The sequence below is a fragment of the Balaenoptera acutorostrata genome, chromosome 2, assembly GCF_949987535.1.
Source record: "Balaenoptera acutorostrata chromosome 2, mBalAcu1.1, whole genome shotgun sequence".
Lineage (NCBI taxonomy): Eukaryota > Metazoa > Chordata > Mammalia > Artiodactyla > Balaenopteridae > Balaenoptera > Balaenoptera acutorostrata.
In genome coordinates, this window is record NC_080065.1 from 98,541,357 (window position 1) to 98,567,782 (window position 26,426).

A 26,426-nucleotide genomic window follows, 5' to 3' on the forward strand; every position below is an offset into this window, starting at 1 on the left:
ATTCTATATTAGGAAACTAAACTAAATTGAGATAATTATTAAAAGCTGAGTTAATTTAGGGAGAGAAAATCTTATTTAAAAGAGCCTTATAATAAACCGTAACATGGCACACAGGAACCAATTCACAATTCCCACAACCCCATATTACTCAAGAAAGAACATTCTAAAAGTGCAGAGATGGAGGGGAAAAAAAGGATATAATAACTTTTTTTTGGTTCAAATCCTTAAAAATATTCTTAGCCTTATACATTTGCTAAGATTTCCTTTTAAATATTGGTGGTGGTAGTTGGGAACAACCATAGCACTGAGGGTAAAGGAGACTAACACTTAAAAGGGTCCTGTGAAAACTATGACAAAGCCTGTATTTGTTATGGATAAGTTAATGATTCAAAAGGGGAAAGCCCATACAAATGAATATTTCAATTTATGCCTGGAGTTTAGAAATTATGCATCTTCTGGATCTCTTAAAACTTTTTTTTTTTTTTTTAAATTTATTTTTGGCTGTGTTGGGTCTTCGTTTCTGTGCGAGGGCTTTCTCCAGTTGCGGCAAGCGGGGGCCACTCTTCATCGCGGTGCGCGGGCCTGTCACTATCGCGGCCTCTCTTGTTGCGGAGCACAGGCTCCAGATGCACAGGCTCAGTAAATTGTGGCTCACGGGCCTAGTTGCTCCGCGGCACGTGGGATCCTCCCAGACCAGGGCTCGAACCCGTGTCCCCTGCACTAGCAGGCAGACTCTCAACCACTGCGCCACCAGGGAAGCCCTAAAACGTCTTATATTAGGAAACTTACATATAAGGAAAAGACAAGGACTACTTACATTTTATAATTTAAAAGTGATGAAAATAAATTTATAAAACTTACCTTCATAGTAATATATTTATGATATACTTCTGATACTTAATATCAAACTCAGTTAAAAAACTGACTTAAACCAGTTAAAAAACAAGAGTTAAAAGCAGTCCCTCTCCCATGCATCTCACAACAAAAATCCTCCTGTATCTTTAGTTTCTGCGCTCTTTACTGGAAAAAAAACCATTAGAATAAACTACATAAATCATCTTTTTTACATACTAGTATAATAATAAATGCTAACTCGTGAGTTCTGACTATAAATTACCAGTAGGTGTTTTTGAGAAAGGAGTCCACTATCATATGCCTTAAGATAACATCAATCAAGTATTGAGTTAATAAGAATACACTAGTATTTGGCGCAAATTTAATTTTATTAAACCTTACAATGAAATGTTGTGGCATATCATTTTCCATTGTGTGACAGTTTATTGGCTGGCATCTGAATACAGTACTTTTTGGAAAAATACACAATGGGAATTGACAAAAGGGAGAGAAACTAGTTGTTTAGTGATGTATGAGGGCAAAAAGAAAAAGATGACAACCAATTAATTTTAGATTCCTTAGTACCTAACTCTAAAATGGTTAAAGTTCCAAGCAATAATGCTGCTGTTACAGTGCATAAGAATATGGTTATTATCTCATCCGGCCCCCACAATTCTGGGGAAATTACAAGGATTATTACACCTGTAAAATTCAACCTAAGGCTTCTGCTGAGCAATATTATTTTAAAGAGCTACTTTTTCAAATATAACCTCAACAGTTTTCCCAAGTCACAGGAGATGGGGGTCTCGAAAACATTATACATTAAGTCACTTTACAAGTGAGCAATCACTTAACTGCAAAATCACAACGGGCACCAAATTACCTTTGGCTGATTTGGGCTAATGTCCCTGTCAGATTTATGGATAAGAAAATGACTATTTTTTAAATCTGTAATCCACTTGTCTTTATAATGTAGACTGGCATCTACTCTGAGTAAAATGACCATTTCTTTTACAGAAATGATCAAGAGTGGAACATCTAAAATTCAGCAGGCCTTAACAGGGGATTTTTACGGAAACATAACCAAAACTTATACATTAGCTCCAGCCAACATTACCATGCTACAGTGTACAGCTGAGAGTACAATTAGCTCATTATTAAATTACTCATCTGTTGGTTAAAAAAATAACACAAACTTAAGTTTTTTTTAAAATTCATTCTCACAATTTTGTGAATACTTTCTGACAAAGGCCTTAAACAGTGTCTGAGGGCACATTTATGAAACAACCTCCTCTAAAATAAAATGGACAATTTTGAGCTTTTAAACTAACTGATTTTTCAAGAGCTCCTAACATCATTTGGGGAGATGGCAAACAGAGAACTGTATCTTAATTGAAATAAGGCATTTCAGTTATCAAGACTGAGGAATAGTTCTAAGTTATCTATATTCAGTGGTGGGAAAATGCTATGTAAAGAAATCCTTATTTTATACTAGAGTTGCACAATTCAAATTCACCTATAAAATAGTGTGAGATGTGCCTTACTATAAGAGCATGTAAGCCCTCCTACCCCCTCCCAAAAAAAGGAATATTAAGTCACTTAAAATCCAATTGCTCACCGTTCACCCCAAAATTACTGAGATCAACTAATGTAGATTTACTGTACTTGCAAAGTTTTCCTTTCTTTAAAAAAAAAAAGGTTGTTCACGCGTATAATTCTTATACCAGAAGGTTAGAGGCAAATGATTTCAAAAATTGATGTCTGATATTTCTAGAATAATTATCTAAATCACAAACTATTCTTAATTTATGTGGCAGTTCAAATATTCCATCAAATTTTCCCATAGTAAACAAGATATTAAAATCTCTTCATCAAAAGGTTGCAGAGCAACCATTTATATCCAAATCCCTTTTTTCAATGGTGAAATTAAATATAGAACCTAGTAAAATGAGTAAGGATATCTTTTAAAAAATTAAACTTCAATTATTTAACCAGAAAGTAAGCCTAATGCTTTTTTGTTTATTTACCATTCTTCATTACAAGTTTTTTACTGAGTAAAGATGAAATAAACCTAATGTGACTGTTTGCAATGATGACTCCTTAAATACCCCTACATCAACGCTCAGAATAAAATGTCAACACAAAAATCCAAGTGATCAGGCTCATTAAACTCACAGGTAAACTGAGTTTTTCTCAAACCAATAAGGAGCTTTTTATTCAGAACAATTTCATTAAGACATTTGCAGGGCAAATATGCCATCATAAATTTTATTCTGAATAACAATAAAGTGCTGAATGATAATTACCTGAATCTTTTTTAGTACTTTTCACTTATTTTTTCTTAAGTTAAAAGAGCCCTTTCTGTGGCATTTGCAAAGCTGTGAAAAAAAAAAAAATCCAAAAAAAAAAAACAAAGAAAGAAGGGAGGGAGGGAGGCAAGAAAGAAAAGAAAGGAAGAGAGAAAGAGAAAGAAAAAGAAAGAAAGAAAAAAGAAAAGCTAATTTTCAGTAAGGGAAGAGGAAGCACTGCAACCTTTTGTGTTTAATTAGGGTGACAAATAATTGAGACCAAAGTAATTCATGCAAGTTATCTTCAAAGGTATACTTAAGCTTGAAGAAAGAAGGAACACTGTTACTGACCTTTGATATATGGCAGTAAATTGCATACTAAAAATACCTTAATTATCCTAGATGCCTAGATCTGGCTTGGCAAGCATCATGCCACTGACATGCTTCAGCTCTTTTTTGTAAATAAAAGTGATTTGCGGTTCAATTACTGAATATTTCAGTGTGACTCATTAAGCTGTGTGATAAACTTTGAGGTTAAATTTAAGCAAATTCTCTACACCTAATCACATCATCAGCACAAGCAGGACAATGCTGGCGCAGCATGAAAGGTGGGTCACTTTATAAAGATTCTTCCTTTTACTGCATGATATATGAAGACGACAGACCTACATTTCAACTGGGTTAATGAGTTAGAATAGCTTTGTTTCCCAAATTTAGCACACAATAATTTCAGTGGATTAGAGAAAGAAACCTCAGATGTAAAGAAAAAAACAACAAAAAAGCTTGAGCTCTGGTAGCTAACCTGTAGCTCTAAAAATTGTCATGCTACAAGAGTACTTTCATAAAATGAACTTTGTAACATACTTAACAGTGTTTCAGAGTTGAAGTTGACCAACTGCTGCATAGAAAATATGCTAACATACAACAGTCAAGTTGAAGCCAGTGCATAGAGAAGATAAAGCACTTATGGTAACTGCAAATGGTAACAAGTCCATAGCTTGTACAACCTAACATGGATCCATAAGGGGAAAGAAATTGATAAGTAGAAATGGTTAAGTTAAAAATGAGGTGGAAACGGGAAAAGCTCGGAGAAGAGAAGGAAGAAGCACAAAAAAGACCTTCAATTGTATAAAATTCACAAACCAGAAAAGTATAAAGACACCACTGAAAAATGGTTAACTCTGTCCCAAACACCCAACAGCAAACAAAACCAGAATGGATAAGCCTTTGGCAGACAATTTTAGAAATCTGAATATGAGATTACATTTCTCAGTAATTCACAAACAATATATTATATGGTATATTTATATTAAATACTGGGAAACCAATCCTGTAAATTTGATGCTTACAATGCTTTAGCCAATGAGAGCACGATGAAATCAAGCTAAATGAATGCTGGTGTTACCACAACAGTGCTCATTTATGAAACAACTGTTACCAATTCGTGCTTCAGCAGTCAAATTATCATCTATGAAGTGAAACGAAGGTCTCTAGCTTTTCTGGGATATGCCCTTTATAGTATATTCTATGATTCACTATGACACGAGCAGCAAGACACTGCAACGTGGTATGATTTATAGGCTGGATCAAATTTTTAGCTATTTCCTTCTCGTCCAGCAAGTCACTAGCAGTTTGTTTGTGCAAGTTTGTGGCATCAAAATGTGCACCTGATTTAATAAGGAGATTCATGATGTCTGGATGGTTGTTCAGAGCAGCAATATGGAGGGGACTGTTGTCATCTGAGTCTCTGACGTTCACATCAGCACCGCATTCTATCAGTATCGCAGTAACTTGCAGAGATGGAAATTTACAAACAGGGTACCGCCCTACACAGGTAGTATTCTTGTCCACAGCCAGATGAAGAGGGCTGAAGTTATTCTTTCCCCTTGGATGCAGCTTAAGAAACCTGTATATAGTTTGCTTTTTGAAATGATCCTGTTCTAGAGTACAAGGAACTTTTTCTAATAAGCAAATCAAGTGCAAAATAATGGAAAGAGCCTTATTTAACTGTAATGGGTCTGCTGGACACTGAGTTTGTTTGATCGCTCGCTCTATTTCAAGGACACTTTTGCACAGTATGCCCATAAGATCATCAAATGTAACAGTGGTGCCCAGCAGACCTTTAGCCCTATCCTGTAGCATAAAAGAGAACAGTTCTGCAAAAGATAATAAGCTGCTGGCGGTCATCGGGCTTAGAGGGTCCAAATTGTTCTGCTGCATATCCAAAGCATACTTCCATAGGTTGATGCATCGTTTGAAATTTCCAGAGTCTGCATAGACAGCGCCTCTATATCTAATATAGTAAGAGGTGTCAGGATGAGAAGGACCGAGAATACGTTCTCTAATTAATAGTGCCTGCATTCTCATCTCATCAGGATCAGCAATAAGACCTTCTAGCTCTTCTGCACTGTTTACCTCCTTGGCATAATCATAAGCCATTATTAGTGTCTGTGGTACTGGTTTGCTAATTATATTAGTCCTATCACTGTACCTCATGTTCATTGCCTTTTTCCAGTATTTCAAAGCCCCAAGGAGATCTCTTTTTTTGTCTACAAATGTAGCTCCCAGAAGCTCTAGAGCATTGATCCTTTCTGTCTTGCTGGTCTGTGCATGGTGAGTCAGGAAATCCACAATATTTGTGTGACCAGTCACACTTGCTGAGAGAAGGGGAGTCATTCCATAACCATCTTTTTCCATCTTGGCACAATACATAAGAAGCATCTTCATGATGTCCAAACTTCCAGATTCTGCGCAATCATGCAATGCAGTATTACCTTAAGGAGGAGGAAAAAAAGAGATAACATATTTGAGGGACCAGGATACAATGTAATACATATGTATACTTCAGAATCTAAAGAAAAGCAGGCAGCTCCAAGCCGCCCTCAATGGGACATACTTTAATTTGATTACAAATAAGAAAAAATGATCCCCAGCACCTAAAACTAATGTCTGACACACAGCAGGGGGAAAAAAATATTGGTTAAATTCTTTGAATAAACGAAATGACAAAATTAGGCATGAAAAGATATTCAAAGTCACTAAATGAAATTGAAAATTAATCCACGACCTCTTGATATTTTTCAATAATGTTTTCAAGTGTATATTCTACAACTAAAAACTGATGAAATGAAATTAACCAGCTATTTATAGTTTTGCTGACAGTCACTTAACTTTCTGGGTCAGACTCCACATTTATAAATAAGAAATCTAGTCTGTAATACCTAAGAGTCTCCAATTTGATTCTAAGAGTCAGAAATTATTTTTTCAGTATTTCTGATTGCCAAGTGAACCTCAGCTGTTTTAGTCAAAAATCTTGGTAACAAAGTACAATACTTTCTTCAAAAAACTCACATAAGAAAAACAAGTCCACTGAAACCTAAAAAACATGTGGGTGGTTCAACATGAACTTTAAAAGGAGACATCTGAGGTGTCCTTTCATAATGGATTATTTCCCACTGTAATTTAATTTTCTTAAACATTCTTTTTAGATGTACTAAATGTTCTAACACCGTCCGATTCTTCCCACACATGGATTAAAACTGACAATAGACACTGGCACATTAGTAAAAGCCCGTATGGATGGAACATACTAAGACATAGCCACTCAAGTTATTTTAGCTACCTAAATTTAATATAAACATTCTACTAATGATCAAAACAGAAATTATCATGCAGACCTTTGATACTTACATACAATGTTTACAGAAAATTTCAACAGTCTTTTTAGGCATGTGTGTGAAAAATAACTAATATAGCTGGCTGAGACTGCTATCTTTAGAAAGACCTGCTTGCAAGGATGGCCCTGGGCTGGCATCTGGAATGTTGTCGGGTAAACAGTTTCAAGATATAAAACTTTCCCTAAATGATAAGGGTGGCTTTTATGCTGACTACCTGCTTTCCTTCTGGGACTCTGGAATTTTGCATATGTGCTCAGCAGAGGGTGCCTATGTGACCAGTGCCCAATAAAAACCTGGACATTGAGTCTCTAACCATTCTCTAATCAACCAAAATGGGTTTCCCTGGGCAGGAATATTGCACACATGCGTTTATGTTGCTAGGGGAAGACTGCTCTTTGCGACCTCTCACAGGAAGGAGAGAGCATAAAAAAGCCTGCACAAAGATTCCTCTAGACCCCAACTGTGCCTTTCCTCTCATGATCCAGGTACATGTCCTTATTATATCACTGTAATAAATCTTAGCCATGAGTACAACTGTATGCTAAGTTACCTGCAAACATGGGGGTGGCCTTGAGGACCCCGACACAGGATGTGTACTAGAAAGTTGTTTAAACCTGAATACTTCACGTAACAGATCTACAGATAAAATTCAAAAAAGCACAAGTTGTAATACATTTGGACTTTAAATCTCTTCACAAGTTTATCCTGTTTATTAGTCTTCCATGATATCTATAGGGATTATATTAAAACATCTGGATATGTTAATTGTGACCCAGAATTCCAATGGTCTACAATGGAAGGGTGTCTGATAGAATGTTTTAGCAATGTGTATGGTAACCAACCACTAAGAGAGCCCAGAACTTCTGACTACTAATGTTCATTTGCTCAAAATAATTTCAATTAAACATGACTACTACTAAGTATATTTTTAAAACTCTTTTGAATTAAGGATCCCTAATATTCCCATTTTCTCTAAGAAATAGACAATATAATAGAAATATAAAGAGAAGGCTTAGATGGCATTCTTCTCTATTCAGAATAATAAATTAAGAAAAAGAATGCAGCAAAAGCCAGTCTTTTAAGTAACTGAATTGACGTATTGGAAAAATGCAGAATATATATATTTTGAATACACCATATACTGAAAAAATGTTCTGTTTTGTTTTGTTTTTTAAAGGAATAAGAGACTCTCACATCTAGTACTGGCAGAGGTAACATGATCACCCTCCCACTAAGAACCAGAAAAGCTGAAAAATGCATTTTAAAAAAATCTGTATGACAACCTGTAAGAGCTCACAGGGAGACAACATCCAGGAGAATAAAGAAAATTAGTTAAGTAAAGTCCAGAATTTGGGAAAGCTTTCCCCAACGACCTCTACTGATTCTGGAATAGGCAGCTAAAAAACTGGGCAGAGCTTTTGACCTTTCAGGGCTAGAGGAGAAAACTGGAGTCCAAAGCCCATTAAGAAATCCCTATACACTTTAGGTTATAGCTCTGAAGGGCTGCTCTCTAGGAGTTAAGGTGAAGTGCAAAGAAACCAGCGTACACAGGCACTGAAATGCAAGTTAAAATCATCTTGATATTGAATTAAAGTAATCCAGAACTGCTAGTATATATGTAATCAAAAGCCAGAAGCAAATACAAATACTATTTAGATGAAGATATTATCATACTAGAGCTCAAATTATTTTTATATATTCTTCATATATAATGTTTGGTATCCAATCAAAAATAATGGACAGAAGAGAAAACAAGGAACCGCAACACAAAAACCAAGGATAAGAGCTAAGAGAAAAGCCCAATAGAAGATCTAGATAATACAGTTATCAGACACAGACTTTAAAGTAATAATTATGCTTAGAGTATTCAGATATTTAAAAAAAAATTTGAGAATTAGACAGAAAACTGTAAACTACAAAAAAGAACCAAACGGACATTCTAGAACTGAAAAGCTCAATGGGTGGCTTTAAAAGTAGACTACACACAGCTGAATAGAGAATTAGTGAACTAGAAAATTAAGTCAGATGAAAATACATAGAAAGAAGCATGAAAGTGAAAGGATGGAAAAACAGGAGACTGTAAGAGACAGAGGAAACGATGTCAGAAGGGATAACATGCTTAAAACCAGAATTATAGACTAAGAAAATAGGCCCAAAGCAATATTTAAAGAGATAAAGTTTGAGAATTTTCTGAAGCTGATGAAAGATTAACCATAAATTTAATAAGTTTTATAAACAACAAGGATAGACAAAAAGAAAGCCACACTGAGGCACTCTACAGCAGAACCGTTAAAAACTAAGGACAGGGGGCTTCCCTGGTGGCGCAGTGGTTGGGAATCTGCCTGCTGGTGCAGGGGACACGGGTTCGGGCCCTGGTCTGGGAGGATCCCGCATGCCGCGGAGCGGCTGGGCCCGTGAGCCACAATTGCTGAGCCTGCGCGTCTGGAGCCTGTGCCCCGTGACGGGAGGGGCCGCGATGGAGAAGGGCCCGCGCACCGCGATGAAGAGCGGTCCCCGCACCGCGATGAAGAGTGGCCCCCGCTTGCCGCAGCTGGAGAAAGCCCTCGCACGAACCGAAGACCCAACACAGCCAAAAATAAATAAATAAATAAATAAATAAATAAATAAATAAATAAGAAAATCCTTTAAAAAAAAAAAAAAAAAAAACTAAGGACAAAGAGAAAAATCTTAAAACCAAAGAATAGGTGGAAATGACCTGCAAAAGAACAACAATTAGACTGACAGCAAAGTTCTAATCAGAAACAAGAGAAGCCTTAAAGCACTAAAGGAAAATAAATGCCAGCTTAGAATTCTGTGAAGTAAAGGACCGTTTCAGGTGAGAAAGAAAAGATGAGCCACATGGAAGCCTGGAAAGGACAGCATCAACATTGACAGAAAGGGTAAATTTGTGAGATATCTAAATAAATATTGATGTTAAAAATAATATCTTGTAACAGGGTTTGAAACACATATAGAAGAAAAATGCTTGACAGCAATAGCATAAAAGTAAGGAGGGTTAATTGGAGTTGAAGTATTCTAAGATTTCTGCCTTGCTTGGAAAGAGGTAAAATTAGAAATTTATGTTAGCCTTTGATAAGTCAAAGTAGTACTATCTAGAGTAACCACTAAAATAACAGAGGGTATGCATGCATATAATTACTATATATTCTCTAATATAGAGAAAAAATGAAAAATAATCCAAACAAAGACAGAAACAAAGCAAAACAGGTAGACAAATAAAAATCAGTAAATAGCTAAGAGATTAAAGCCCAAATATATAAGTAGTTACATTAAATACAAGCAAACTAAATGTTCCATTAAAAGACAAAAACTGTCAGACTGAAAATACACATAGAACTCAACTACATGCTGCTTACAAGAGAAATACCTTAAATGTAAGGATAAAAAAAGGTTGAAGTGAAAAGATGAAAAAGTATATATACTTTATGCAAAAATTAACCGTAAGAAAGCTGTCTAATATTAAAATATCAGATTAAGTAGACTTTAAAACAAAATGCATGATTACAGATAAACATTTTATAATGACATAAAATTCAAAACAACAGAAAGATATAATTCTAAATTTGTTTTCACCTAAAAACAGCAAAATAAATAAAGCAAAAATCAACAGAACTACAAGGAAAATCAGATAAATCCACTCATAATACATTTGAACACACCTTTTTCAGTTTAGAAGACCAAAACCAATAAGGATATTGAAAATTAAATGAACACTACAGAATTTAATTTTTTTCTAAGGACACACGGAGCATATACAAATGCTGACTACATTCTGGGCCATAAAATGAGACTCACACAAATAAATGTCAAGGGACTGAAATCACTGAATATGTTCTCAGTCCACAATACAAGTTAGATTAAAAACAAACAAGCGAAAAAAAACCAAAAAACAAAACCCTAGAAAAATCTCCACATATTTGAAATTTGAAAATATACTTCTAAAATAGCCCACGGGTCAAAGAAGGAATTCCAATGGAAAGTAGAAAATATTTTTAGCTGGATGATAATAAAAATGTTAAATAAAAAATCTTGTGGGATATGGCTAAAACTATGCTTAAATGTACATTAGAAAAGAATGGCTTCTTGAAAAAACAGCTAAGTTTCCATCTCAAGAACTTATAGGGGAAAAACAATATATTAAACCTAGAGAGACTAGAAGCAAATAATAAAAAGCAGAAATAAATGAAGAAAAAAAGGTACCAGTATGCTAGCACAGCATTTTTTCCCCTAAATTGTATTAACTATTGCGAACTTATATTAATAACTATGCAAAGTAGAGAAGATAAACTTGTTCTACAAATAGAAACCAGAGAAATTGGTAGTAAAATAAAAACCCATGTCTCCCAATTGCCATTTCAGTGTATTGCTCATTACTAAGGTCATATTTTAAATGCTAGTCATACTACACTCCAGTGAATAAGCTATTTCTAATATAAACCAAGCCTCATAATAAAACTTCCACCAATCATATTACTTTCCAGCTCAAAAGCTTTCATGCTTCCTCTAAAGAAATAGCTGAAAATCTTTAAGATTTCAAAATTCTACAGCATTGATTCTCAAAGCACTATCTCTGTGAGGATGAGAAAGCAACAAGGCAGAAATCTATAGTTTTAGAAGGCATGTCATGTGAAGTAAAGCTTAATCTTGGTAGTGGGAATACACATAAGAAGATACACTATGGGAAACAGATTTTTAAAAAGAGAAATATTCCCCTAACCTACCTCTCTAGCCTCATTTCTTGTCATCTCCAGTATGAATGCTGCTCTGTGAATCTAGCCCAGGAGCCAGCAAACTTCTTCTGTAAAGGGCTAGACAGTATTCCAGCTTTTGCAGTCCATAAGGTCTCTGTTGTAATCACTCAACTCTACCATATAACAAAAAGTATCCGTAGGCAATTGGTTAAATTAATGGACATGACTGTTTTCCAACAAAACTTTACTTACGGACATTGAAATGTGGCTTTTGTGTAATTTTCACATGTCATGCATGATATATCATTCTTCATTTGATTTTTTTTTTCAACCATTAAAAAATATATCTTAGTTCTCAGGCAGTACAAAAACAGGGGGTGGGCAGGATTTGACCTCTGGGCCAGAGTTTGCCAACACCTTCTCTAACCCAAAAGACATCATCAATACCAGCCATACACAAGGCAAAGAAACTGCTTAGGCTTCCCATCACTGTATTCTAAGTTACCTCTCCCAGCCCCTGGAATAGTCCCGCTTACTTCCACCTCCATGCCTCTTCTCTTAATTTTCCTGTCAATATACTCTTTCTTCTTTGCCTTTTAAACTTCTTTTCCTCCAAGTTTCACCAGAAATTTCAGCTGCTCAAAGAGGCCTTCTTGGTTATACTATGTCAATTTATCATTTTGAGAATGCCTGGTGAATAAATGTTTCATTCATCCTGGTAAGTACTCATGTTATATCTACTATTATAATCTTATGTAATACCTTACATAATATGTTAGTGCTTCACAAATAGGTTTTCTTACCTAAACTGTCTATTCCTAAAGTACACAGAGCCTATGTTATATTTCCTTTATATCCCAGATAGCAGTTAGCACAATATCAAAGCTAAGGTAGATTCTTAAATTTTTAATACTTGATATCACAAAAAATGAATCAAATAAGGACAAAATAACTTTAAAAAGTAAAATCTTAGGGCTTCCCTGGTGGCACAGTGGTTAAGAATCCGCCTGCCAATGCAGGGGACATGGGTTCGAGCCCTGGTCCAGGAAGATCCCACATGCCATGGAGCAACTAAGCCCGTGCACCACAACTACTGAGCCTGAGCTCTAGAGCCCGTGTGCCACAACTACTGAATCCTGCAAGCCTACAGCCCATGCTCCGCAACAAGAAAAGCCACTGCAATGAAAAGGCTGTGCACCTCAACGAAGAGTAGCCCCCGCTCGCCGCAACTAGAGAAAGCCCGTGCGCAGCAACAAAGACCCAACACAGCCAAAAATAAATAAATAAAATAAATAAATACATTAAAAAAAAAAAAAGTAAAATCTTAGCAGGAGGGGATCACCTTTATTATTCTGACAGGTTAAGTATATAACCGCCACACTTTCATGCCCTGGAAGCCCTAAAAAATTTCTGAATTATAACCTAGACCATTACTTAAAAGTTAAGAAAACAGAGGTCAAAAAAAAAAAAACCCAATACAAAACAAAAGCATAATCTTACAGCAACTATGTCATGTGTCCAAGTGTCTTTACATAGTATATTTTGATAAAGTTGTAATCAGAAAGTATATAACTGTTTCCTGCTTTTCACCTACATCTTAGTCATTTTGTCATGTTCCATGTATATAGTCTACATGAACTATTTACATAGATACTACATAATCACTCTTAATGGCTTTATGGTTAAAGTTCAAGTAAGGAGGCATGTCATAATTTACATAAACACTTCTCTCTTGATGGACATCTGCATTCCTTCAGAATTTTCACTATTAAAATTAATGCCTTGGGCTTCCCTGGTGGCGCAGTGGTTGAGAATCTGCCTGCTAATGCGGGAGACACGGGTTCGAGCCCTGGTCTGGGAAGATCCCACATGCCACGGAGCAGCTGGGCCCGTGAGCCACAGCTGCTGAGCCTGCGCGTCTGGAGCCTGTGCCCCGCAACGGGAGGGGCCGCGATAGTGAAAGGCCCGCGCACCGCGATGAAGAGCAGTCCCCGCACCGCGATGAGGGGTGGCCCCCACTTGCCGCAACTGGAGAAAGCCCTCGCACGAACCGAAGATCCAGCACAGCCAAAAATAAATAAATAAATAAATAAAATTTAAAAAAAAAAAACACAGGCTTTCTTTAAAAAAAAAAAAAAAAAAAAAATTAATGCCTAAAAAACTATAAGGACAGATAACAGACCAGTGATTGACAGAGGGGGGGTGCTGAGAGAATAGTTAACTGCAAAGGGGCATACAGGAAGTTTTCATTCCACCTCTATTGTAGTGGTGTTTAAATTACAGTTTATGTTTTTCAAAACTTAGAGAACTGGGCTTCCCTGATGGCAGAGTGGTTGAGAATCCGCCTGCCAATGCAGGGGACACGGGTTCAACCCCTGGTCCAGGAAGATCCCACATGCCGCAGAGCAACTAAGCCCACACGCCACAACTACTGAGCCTGCGCTCTAGAGCCCGCGAGCCACAACTACTGAACCCGTGTGCCACAGTTACTGAAGCCTGCACGCCTAGACCCCATGCTCTGCAACGAGAAGCCACCGCAATGAGAAACCTGCACACCTCAACGAAGAGTATTTCCCACTCGCCGCAACTACAGAAAGCCCACGCGTAGGTGGCGCAGTGGTTGAGAGTCTGCCTGCCAATGCAGGGGACACGGGTTCGAGCTCTGGTCTGGGAAGATCCCACATGCCGCGTAGCAACAAAGCCCGTGAGCCACAACTACTGAGCCTGCGCATCTGGAGCCTGTGCTCCGCAACAAGAGAGGCCACGACAGTGAGAGGCCCGCGCACCGCGATGAAGAGTGGCCCCCACTTGCCGCAACTAGAGAAAGCCTGCGCACAGAAATGAAGACCCAACACAGCCAAAAATAAATAAATAAATTAATTAAAAACCAATGATGGGTGGTTTTTAAGTGCGTGAATGGTATGTGAATTATGTCTCAAAGCTGTTTTAAAATCAAAGTATTTGTTTTTAGTAAAGTATAAGTTTTGATTGATAGAAATAGCAATTAAAAGGTCTTTTATCATAACAGATTTGTCTGGAAATGCACAAAAACAGTTCTCATTGTAACAGGGAAGAGCCAATTTTGACTCCATGTTGGATCTGTTTCTTTGACTTTAGCCTTTGCTTTTCGTTGCTTTTGTTATCATAATCATACATAATTGCCTGCCTCAGGGAACCCTACCCACCTGTGAATGGCTGCAAGAAAAAAGAAATTAACACATCCCCTCCCAGAGGCTGGCCATTCCAGGAGAATTTCTCCAAGACTGATGGCCCTTTTTACTTTACTTCCTCCCCACCTCTCCCTCTCTATTCTGCCTTTTTACTTTACTTCCCTCTGATTCTGTAAAAAAAACTGGCATCCAGACCCCATAAGGTGGTTTTTTGGGGACCCTAGTCTGCCATCTCCTCGGTCTGCCAGCTTTCCGAATAAAGTTGTACTCCTTGCCTCAACACCTCGTCTCCCGACTTATTGGCCTGTTGGCGGCAAGCAGAGCCAGCTTACACGACAGCTCCAGCTCGCTCATCATCTCTCCTCTTTAGCCTGCTGTGCTTGGCATCCATTCTTCTACCTTGCAGCTGGAGCTAAGCTGATTCTTTAAGAGAGGTCCACCTATAAACATGGGGGCCGGGGGGGAGGGGTGCAGTTCAACTGCATGACAAGGCTGATTCCAAGCATTTTACTCCTGGAATAGCTAATTGGTATGTGTTAAGGGAGCAGGCGGGAAGGGGTTAAGAGGAAAACTTTAGGATATCAAAGGAGCACTAGGAGGTTCCTCTGCTCAGAATATTTCCCTTCCCCATGTATGCTGTAACACCAGAGACACTCAAGGACAAGAGTTTGAAAAAAAAGAAAAATAGGATAAAAAACTACTGGTATCAAGATTACCACGTGCCTTCCCTTCATTAATTCTTTATATAAGGCAGTGAGCTAGGAACACAGAGAAATTTAACAATACAGGTCCTTGAGCTCACTACAAAGTTAAATGCTAAAAAATGCTCAAGATGCATTCATGTGACTCGAGGGGGACGAGGACTTGCCTTTGAAATGGGTCTTGATAGCAAGCAGAATTTTCAAAGCTAAGATCTGAGCTAAGGGATCAGGACTAAATTCAACTAATAATAGTATAATTTGATGAAAATTATACAACATAAGTTGATGAAAACATCAACATTACAATTCAGACTTACATTCTAGTTCGGACTCTCTATTCAACTGCAGCTCTACCCAAAGGGAGGGAAAAAGGAGGAAAAGAGATATTTTAATCAAATTTGCATCCATGTGACTTCCTTACCTGGGCCTCTCCCCAACTCTTCCACCTCTATCTTCCAACACATACACTCCCGATGTCTCAGTAGCATAAATCTTTAGAATGCCATGGGCTTCCTAAATTTTCTTTTAAACAAGTTTAATTAATCAATGTGATTAAAATCTCATAAAGATGAACTCAGTGAGGGAACTATATGTAGCTAAAAGATCAGTAAGTAAAACTTAACCTCTGCCTTAAGTTTGTGTTGCTGGGGATGACTCTGAAATAGCAGTAGTGTTCAGGATCTACTCATTTTCACCAGTTCAATTTTGTGAGGATTCACAGTTTACAATCCAATCTTCAGGGTTAGAGGAACACAATAGATATTTCCCTACTGCACTCAATAGACACATCATCTACAGCTTAGCTTCCCCAACTAGGATGCCAAGTTTCCCTGAAGACACAGAGAAAGTGTGCCAGGAGATACAGGAGGGAAAAGGATGAACAAGAAACAGCTTGCAGGAGCAACTTGATCTGGGATTAAAATGTTAATGAATTCAACTAGTTAAACATTATTATTATATCAAAGTAAGTATGGAATGTTACAGAGCAGAAAGAAATTTTAAATCCCTCTCTTTCACTCTTCTCTGCTAGGAGGTGTGTTCTGAGGTAACCAAGAGCTGAGCTAGAGTTCTCAAAGAAGAAAAAGAGAATTTCAGCTTCCAACACTCTCAGTCCTGAAGTATACAAATAACCGACCTACGTGACAATAGTCATTATCTTTGTCCATTCTCTTAATACCAACCATTCTTAATTTACAGTGGAGATTTTCTTACATGAAATTCCTTTGGATTTACAGTGGATACAAGAAAAAAAGGATTTCTTTTTTTTAACATTCTCTTGACTGAAATACATCTATACCCTAAACTGCCTATACTATAGGAGAGAAAGAATGCCTGGGGTTTGCTTCGAACTACTTCAGAGAACAAAAGGAGGGAGAAATATATTTTTTAACATATATAGGCAAATGGATAAATGTTGAAGCAAGGTGATAAATACATAGTGGTTCAAAGTATTCTTCTCTCTACTTTCTCCACTTACATATAAGTCAGAAAATTTCCATAATAAAGAGGCAAATAGGGGCTTCCCTGGTGGCACAGTAGTTAAGAATCCGCCTGGTGGGCTTCCCTGGTGGCACAGTGGTTGGCAATCCACCTGCCAATTCAGGGGACAGGGGTTCGAGCCCTGGTCTGGGAAGATCCCACATGCCGCGGAGCAACTAAGCCCTGTGCTCCACAACTACTGAGCCCGTGTGCCTAGAGCCCGTGTTCTGCTACAAGAGAAGCCACTGAAAGGAGAAGCCCGCGCACCAGAACGAAGAGTAGCCCCTGCTCGCCGCAACTAGAGAAAGCCCGCACACAGCAATGAAGACCCAATGCAGCCAAAAATAAATATTTAAACTAAATTAATATAAATAAATAAATAAAACCAAGGTTTAAAAAAAAAAAAAGAATCCGCCTGCCAGTGCAGGAGACATGGTTTTGAGTCCTGGTCCAGGAAGATCCCACATGCCGCGGAGCAACTAAGTCCATGTGCCACAACTACTGAGCCTGCGCGCCACAACTACTGAAGCCCGCACACCTGGAGCCCGTGCTCGAAACAAGAGAAGCCACTGCACTGCAACAAAGAGTAGCCCCCGCTCGCCACAACTAGAGAAATCCTGTGTGCAGCAACGAAGACCCAGTGCAGCCACAAATAACTAAATAACTAAATAAATAAATTTATTTAGTTATTTATTTATTTTAAAAGAGGCAAACAAACTGCCTGATCTAGCTCTCTCAAACCCTTTTAAAGCTAACCATACTTACGAGCCTACATGGTTTTCTCCCTTTTCTAAGCTCCTACAGAGTTCTACCTGTACCACTCACTTTTCACAGTCACTGTCTTAATGTCTTCATGTATGTATTTCTGTACTAAAAGGACCAGAAAACACAGTCCTTGCCATCAAAGAGCTTATAATCTTTCCTCTCTTAAATGCAACACATTCATTCAACAAACTCATTTACCAATTGCCCCCTGTGGGCCAGATTACTCTTTCTAACACACGGATACAAACACCAGGTCTCTAGCCTCAAACAGCTCACAATGTAACAGAACTAGAATGTACTAAGATGGGTTTCTCTCTAAAAAAAAACTTCAGTCGTTCCTCTGCTGAAAACATTCACTGACTTACCTACCACTGCATAAAGAATAAAGTCAAACTCCTTTACCTGGAAGTCAATGTCCTTTTATAATCTAGCCCTGACTGCCCTTTGGTCCAAATATGCTACTTTCCAATTTCTGTACCCTCCAAGCATATTTCTCAATGCGCCTTTCCTTATGCCATTTCCTAAGCCTTAAAAACTGGATCAAATCCCTTCTGCAGATCTCAACTCCAACAATCCTTTCAAAGCCCAGTTAACTCCATGAGGCCTTTCCAGTCAGTACACTCTTCCAAAATCCTATATAATGAATTTACACCATTCCTTTAGCAGTGAACAAATGTGATGTGCTGTGCTGTATCTTTTCATAGCCTCCACAATGTCCAACACAATATCTGGCCTACAGAAAATGCACAGGAATTATCCTATTACTAATTTACTTAATTACCTTGGGTATCTAAAATAATTGACCCATGCGTGAGGATAGCCTGTCCTCTGGGGCCAGCCTCCCCAATCCCAACTCAAAGAGCTGTTCTATATAGGTCTGTAGTACTCAACCAATCACTTTCAGGTGCTCAATTTCCAGTCGAATTTGGGTGTAAAAGCAGAATTGAGGGTTTAAGTAACTTTTCCATAGATCTGCAAAGTCCTATTCTGAGTCAAAACATAAGCAAACAAACAAAATAAACTCAAATAAAAAAGAACCAAAGAAAGCCAAAGATGACTATAACCGTCAAGTACTGAGATCAGTGTGATGGCCCTAAGATGGGCTTGTCTAATCACTCCTGATTTGAGCTCTATATTTAAATAGCAACCAACTTTCATGTCTCAAAAATCAACTGCTGTGTTAAACTGGAGCAGCATTTCTAAATATCTCAGTTTTTCTCCCCCTTTTGAATGGCACGGGAAAAAAAGGAACCCACTGTCCCCTCAGGTAATGAGTTAGTTGGGGATAAAGTATTTCCAAAAATCTAAGACAAGAAAGCACTACTGCTGCATTTACCATATTGTGATTTAAGTATCTGCTTATGAACCTGTCTCTCCAAACAAGCCATGAGCTCCTGAAGTGCAGGGAATCAAGGACTGGATATCTTGTCTTACTCATCTTTGTATATCCTAAGTCAAACAGTCTGGCACACTCAAGGGACTCAATAAATGCTCTCTCAATTAATGAATGAATTCCACCTTAGGTTAAAACATGTTCAAAATGCCAACAGCCTGTTAAAAAGTAATGGAAAGAGGTTAGATAATATATTCAGATGCCAACTGCCTGTTAAAAAGTAATGCAAGGTAGAAGTCACATGCATTTTATATTTAAGCAAACCAAGCATAATCTACTGACAGTTCCCTTCTTCAGAACCATTTCCAACAGCTGACGTATAAAATTTCCTAAGAAATGATTCCATTTTATCCCTCATCTTATCAGTCTTTTCCATTTTTTGCATGGGGATAAAAATGTAGGGAAAAAAATCCTTTCTTGACACTCTACCAGATCCTTCTCCAGTGTTCCTGCCTCAGTTTCAAATGGTTCCTGTTTTTTTTATTACCCCCCAAACCCATAAAATAAAAAAAAAATCTGAAAAGTCGATGAGGGAGTAATTATCAAAGAATGGAAGCTTCAGGACCAGAGTGGGGGAGGTACATACGTACTTTAATCTGCCCCCAATATTCTTTAAGACTCACTGTCAAATTTAAAAGGCACTATGCAAAAGTTAAAGTACTGCACACAAAGTGATATATTATATATACATATAACACACACGTATGTATTATGTATATATATGTATGTATATAAAATTGAAGCTATATGAAAACAATTTTTTGTATAAAATTGTTCTCTCTTATGTGTACTTCTTTAAACAGCATAAATACTAGATATTGATACTGAGGTAAAAAAAGAAAAAACTCTAGAATTAGCCAGAAGAGGGAGTATACACATCCTCAAGTACAAAACTATATGATGATGGTGTTAAAAGGTTTTATTACCTCTGAAATAGCAAAGGTCATCAAGTTAAATATTGTTCACAGTTTACTAAGGGAAAATGCTCACTAAAATATGGGCTATTTACAGTATAGTTCTCCCATACATTATATCTCTAGAAGTATAAAGAACTTTGAAAAACAGAAGGGAAAATAGTACCAGTACTAATCTCTCCAATGACCTAAGTTTAAAACATGCCCCAATTTGATTTAAATACGTGAGTTTAATCAACAATCTCTACATCATTAGGCTGATGAATAAAAAGCCCAAAACAAACTAAAAATTCAACAAGCCTAAACATGCAGCCATACCTTTTAACCCTTTCTCTTCTAGGTAGGATTTCAAAGCATTCCCAATAGTAACATGGTCAATTAAGCAGTAATTTGTTCTTTTAAAACAAACATTCTTTAAAAGAACGGTGATTGTTTAAAAAAAAAAAAGTCATGCTGTCCTTTTACCCAACACTACATCAAAGATAATCAGAAACAATAAAACATTCATAAGAAAGAATGTTTACAGAAACATTTCTTACAGTGAGACGGCAGAAGCAATGTAAAACTCCATTAGTAGAAGAGTATGCCGCTACTGAAATTAAAAAGCTATAATTAATGACATTAAGGATAACATTTATTAAGCTAAAAAACAAGTACAGAAGAGCATATAAAATAAAATTGCATACATATATCTAAATGCAAAATTCAGTATCTTTGGGAGGATTATCTCTAAGTGCTGGAATTCTGGGAGATTTTTATATCTCCTCAGGAAAAAAATTTACAAACAATCACAATGAGGCTGTATCATTTGTATGACAAACCTTTTTAAAAAAGATTATACTAACTTCAGTAAATGTGTCCAGTAACTATGTGGTGCCCCATAATTGTGTGGTTTAGCCACTCTGAGAGGCCATCAGTCATTATCACAATGATCAATGCACATTCACTTTGATTTAGCAATTCCACTTACAGTTACTTGTAACACAGCTATTTTCACACAAGTGTGCAAAGCTAGAGATTTGTTCAAGAATATTCACAGCAGCATTGTTTATTTTGGATGTGACCTAACTGTCTGTCAACAGGGACTAAATTATGCACACTCATACAACGAAATACTGTGTAGCCATGAAACAGAATGAGGTAGCCACGTGTGTTGCAGTTGAATGACATTCAAGATAAATTAAAGTTAAAAAAAGAGAAAGAACAGTATGTATCAATTAACAAAGAAGAAACAGGAAGAGATATACAGACAAGTATACTTGTATTTGCATAGACTATCCTGAGGACACACAAAACACTGTAAACAACGGTAGCTGGTGGGTTGGAGGTCTAGAAATGAAGGGTGTTAAGACATATTTTTCCATACTAAACACTGTACACCAATTTGTATTGTGTGATTTTTTTTTTTTACCATGTATGTATGCTCGTTTAAGTTTTATAGTTTTTTAATATTACACAGTGAATTACTTTGCTGTTGTATAAACAAATATGTTTTAGGAGAATAATGTTAACATTAAGTATTAATATTATACCATCAAAACACTTGTTTTTAAGGGTTAAAAAAATCCTAAACTATCATCTGAAATGTATACAGGACCATAAACCTGAACTCTTCTTCTGGACAAAGATGTTTACATTGTTGCTAGTCAGCAAATCCACATCTGCTTAACCTAGTCCTTGTTTTGCTCTGGGCATTGTAGCAGTTTAAAAAAATCTGTTCTCTCTCCTGCTATATTTAATGAAAGGATTTTCTATTGGCCACACAGTAAGTATGGAATAAGGGAACAGATTTTCTCCTTTTCATTGATATTAATCCTTCCAGGTCAGTATGGCCTAGCTGTCCCTGACAGAATAACAAATGAAATGCCTACCTAAGACAAACATGACAATGACTCACTAAATATAGTAGTTTCTACTCCAAGGGTATTCTAAAAAAATAAAACTAAGAAAAATATATTAAATCAAAGTATATTCTTAAGTAAACACAAGTCTAATGGCTCAGATCAACTGCCACTAACATGCTCTAAACTTTGGGGAACCCACTTCCCATGAATTGGAAGTTACTCCAAATAAAGAGAGAAAATGCTGCTTAACACAGTGATAGAGGTCTTTTTTATCACATTTGTCCCATGTACTATCAAATACCAAAGAAACAATCAACAAGGTTATACTGGAAGGGATACCTAATCAAAACAGGTCTGTCAGTGTTGGCTTACTCAACACCACTGCTTATAATTAAGTATCAAACTTCCTGAAAATAAGCGGTAAACCCTTAAAAAATTAAAATGAAGATGAACTCACCTTTAACACTTTTTCTATTAACATCTGCCCCCTTTTCAAGTAAATACTGAGCAATCTCTTTGTGTCCTTTGTAACATGAGATCATCAAGCATGTATGCCCATGTCGGTTTGACACTTCCAAATCAGCTTTGTGTTCTACCAGGTACTTGACTATTTCCAAATGGCCATCGAAACAGGCAGCTCGAAGAGGAGTTGAATTGGTTAAAGTCGTGTTGTTGACAGACGCTCCATGATTTAACAAAGACTGAACCACCTTCAGATGTCCTGCTGCAGAAGCGGCCCACAAAGGGGGAGCCCCCTCGATGGTTTCGCCATCAAAATTGACCGAGCCCCCGACTTCTATGGAGGCGCTGCACTGCTCTAGGAGAAACTCCACCATGTCAAGGTGCCCATACCTGGCGGCCATCAAGAGTGGGGTGGCCCCATTTGTCTTCTCAGAGATCAAGGAGGAAACCTCCTCTTTAGATTTGCTTGCCAACAATTTGGTGAGAAGCCGGAGTTTGCCATCTCGAGCTGCGTTAAATACTGCTGTCTTTAGATCCATTTATGTCCAGTTGAGAGGCTGTGCTTTATTTATCCTTCAAAGCAAAGCTCCAGCTTAACTCTGTTGACACAGGCAAGGGTTACAGGAACCAAAGTTCAATGTTAATCACGGCGCCCCAGAACGGATGTATGTTCTGTCTATTGCCGTCCAACATATGACAACCAGAGCACCAAACTAGAAAAAGAAAAAAAAAAAAAGTAGCGGTTTTGAAATTTCCATAGGTAAAGGCGAAAACACGAGGTTTTCTTAATTTTTACTCCTGGGGGCGGGGGGGGCACACTTTAGGGACTACTCCGCCTCCCCGAAAAAGGTGGGAAAGAAGAATACAAAAAGATACACACAGAGACCCAAATGTTATGGAGGGAGATAGTCTCTTCTCTATATACGGTAAATTTAAACACTACAGGCAACCGGATTTCTCGCTTCCTAACCAGCCAAGCTTCGGGCTAGTTTTGCTTTGCACACGCCCAGAGAGAGTACAACCGAAAGAGGCAGGAGACGCGGGTGCAGAAATGCTTCCCTTTCTCACATCTGCAGAGGAGAGCGGGCCAAGGGCGCGAGGCTGCAAGGCCTCGCTGTGGCCAGGATGGCTTTCGAGAAGGAACAAAAAAGGTCGGAACCAACAAACCGCGGCCAGCTAACGCCAAAACCCTCACACGAAAGGTTCTCTCTCCTTTAAAACTACTCGAGGCTCTCAGGAAATCCGGCTGCCTTTTAGCTAACTTCGCCCGCCCCATTCTGATCCCCCCCCGCCCCGCAAAGGGGTCCGTAGGTTCCCCAAACCACAGGCACCCCTACACAACCTTCACATCTACCTTTTCCCGATAGGGGCAGCCCCCTCCCCAAGCTCCTCCATCGACCACGACCCCCTCCCGCAGGCCGATCAGCCTGTGGCCTCCAGCCCGCTGCCCGCCTTCCGCTCCTGGGAGCGCCCTCCTTCCCCTTCCCGCCCAGGCCTCCCCGCGGGAGCCTCAGGCCGCGGCCCGGGCTCGGCCAGACCGCCGCCGCCGCCTCCACTACCTGCCAGGGGGCTAGTCCTCCCCGCCGCCGCCGGTCGCTCGGGCTCGGGCTGCCCCCTCAAAATGAGACCGCTGTCCGCGCCGCCGTCCGGGCCGCCCAGCTCCGCCTGCGGCCGCACAGCTCCTGCATACCCCGCGCCCCACAGGAATGAATCCGGCCGCGCCGCTCGCCCCGCCCCACCCCGCCCCGCCGAACTGCCTCCCGCCCTCCCAGTCTGAGCGGGCTGCAGCGGCGGCAGCAGCAGCCGCGGCGGATGGTGTAATGGACTGCGGGCCGGGGGCCGGACGAGCCAGAGCACTGCTTCACGTCACCGACGCGGCAGCCTCGCCATTGGGCCGGGGGAGGGCGGTGGTTGCCGCGAGCAGCCGCCTAGGGGCGGGGCGGGGCGGGGCGGGGCGGGGCGGGGTGGGGCCACGCCGGAGGCGGCTGACGGAGAGGCTACCGAGATCTCGGGGGCTGCTCTGCGCTCCACCTTTCGGGGCGCTGGTTTCGGGTACCTTTGGGTCCCAAGGCCATAACCCCCAAAGGGGTGGTAGCCATTATTTCTTTCTCGCAGACATCAACTCTCTCAAACTAGTCTCTTCTAAGGCTCCTTCCTTTGGTGGGCCCTGGAAGATACCGAGCTCGCTGTGAGGCCTCAAAAAAGCAAAACAAGAAAAACGCAACAAACTTGAGAAAAAGATTAGTTTTGGAGGCTGCCAAACATGGCTTAGTTTTTAAAAATATGAACTCTAAAAAAATATAAAGCTACAAGGAATGATAAAGCTTAACAGCAGTGTAAGTCAACAAGGTCGAGTTCTTCACTCTGAACAGTAAAACCAGGAAATGAGAGGAAGCTAAAAAGTGAATATAAATGAAAAGAATTACTACCTCGTACAACAGGAAATAAACTTGTGGAATTCATGACGTTAACACATGGGATGTTTTAAACTAGGTTGAGGAGGAGTTTAAATATGTTTGGAGACTTAACACCCATAGTGAATCATGATGAGAAAATAGTTTTGAAAAACGTAGTTTTCAATCTCTTGAACACTTTATTTTGGGGAACTTAAACTCACACACAGTTTTTTGGTACCGTTAAGAGAAAGAGAATGTTAGATTAGACATTATCTGACCCCCAGCATCATAAGTGTAATTAGCATTATTACTTAAAAAGTAATGCAACATTAAAGACATTTTATTAAAAAAACACTAAATCTTTGCATATTTACTTATAGTATTATCCAGAATTTTATGTAGTTTTGTATAATTGAAATAATAATTTTCATACAACTACATATTTTGCTTTTTTACCTTACTATACTCTAAAGATTTCTCATTTTTTTTTTTTTTTAAAGGATTTTCTTATTTATTTATTTATTTATTTATTTATTTTTGGCTGTGTTGGGTCTTCGGTTCGTGCGAGGGCTTTCTCCAGTTGCGGCAAGCGGGGGCCACTCTTCATCGCGGTGCGGGGACCGCTCTTCATCGCGGTGCGCGGGCCTTTCTCTATCGCGGCCCCTCCCGTCGCGGGGCACAGGCTCCAGACGCGCAGGCTCAGCAATTGTGGCTCACGGGCCCAGCTGCTCCGTGGCATGTGGGATCTTCCCAGACCAGGGCTCGAACCCGTGTCCCCTGCATTAGCAGGCAGATTCTCAACCACTGCGCCACCAGGGAAGCCCAAGATTTCTCATTTTTTATGGTCTTAATAATCATTTTTAAGTGGGGCATTATATTTGCCTCAGGCAGTCAGTATATAAGCTCAACATCAGTACTCCAAAATTGAAGTTAAGGTTACTACCACTGGGCTTCCCTGGTGGCGCAGTGGTTGAGAATCTGCCTGCTAATGCAGGGGACACGGGTTCGAGCCCTGGTCTGGGAAGATCCCACGTGCCGCGGAGCAACTAGACCCGTGAGCCACAATTACTGAGCCTGCGCATCTGGAGCCTGTGCTCCGCAACAAGAGAGGCCGCGACAGTGAGAGGCCCGCGCACCGCGATGAAGAGTGGCCCCCGCTCGCTGCAACTAGAGAAAGCCCTCGCACAGAAACGAAGACCCAACACAGCCAAATAAATAAATAAATAAAATAAATTTATAAAAAAAAAAAAAAAAAGGTTACTACCACTGAGAAGAAAATATAGAAGGGCAGAATAGAAAGGATGAGGGCAGCAATCTATAAAAATCACCAAGAGGAATTGGCTGTTTTATCCCTAGTGTTAAAGGTCACTAGTTCTATACTCCCAAGGTGTAAACACCAGAGTACAGTTTCCCAACCAAGGCCTAATGTGAGCTGACCTATCTCTCTTATCAAATTCAGTAAGATGATGTAAATATTTACATCAGTGGTCTTCAACCTGACAGGAGCATCCCCCAGGGGATTTTCAAGGGGTAGGTGCACACTTAGTTTTAAGGCCACCAGTTTCTGAATCTTCAGCTTGCATCTGTGTCATTTTCTAAAACTGATCTGCTGGTAAAGGACTGCAGTACGGCATCTCCCTGTTTCATTTCCCAACTCTTTTACAATAGCCATATATTTCCCAAATTGCAAAAAGAAAGGCCATAACTTTCACTCACTGAGAATCTTAAAATGGTGCAATGTTCCAGGGTATAAAGCCTCAGGCAACCTTTGTCAGTTCTTTATCAATTTAA

The 26,426-nt window shown here is 39.1% G+C and overlaps 1 protein-coding gene across 1 annotated transcript; it reads right to left on the minus strand.

The window, feature by feature from the left end:
* Nucleotides 1-1,212: 1,212 nt before the first annotated feature.
* Nucleotides 1,213-23,964, minus strand: FEM1C (fem-1 homolog C). Its single transcript, XM_057541208.1, has 3 exons — nt 23,799-23,964; nt 22,235-22,952; nt 1,213-5,896 (listed from the first exon to the last, which is right to left on the minus strand). The coding sequence occupies exons 2-3, from the start codon at nt 22,776-22,778 to the stop codon at nt 4,587-4,589; spliced, it is 1,854 nt and encodes a 617-aa protein (XP_057397191.1). The 5' UTR covers nt 22,779-22,952; nt 23,799-23,964; the 3' UTR covers nt 1,213-4,586.
* Nucleotides 23,965-26,426: the final 2,462 nt, after the last annotated feature.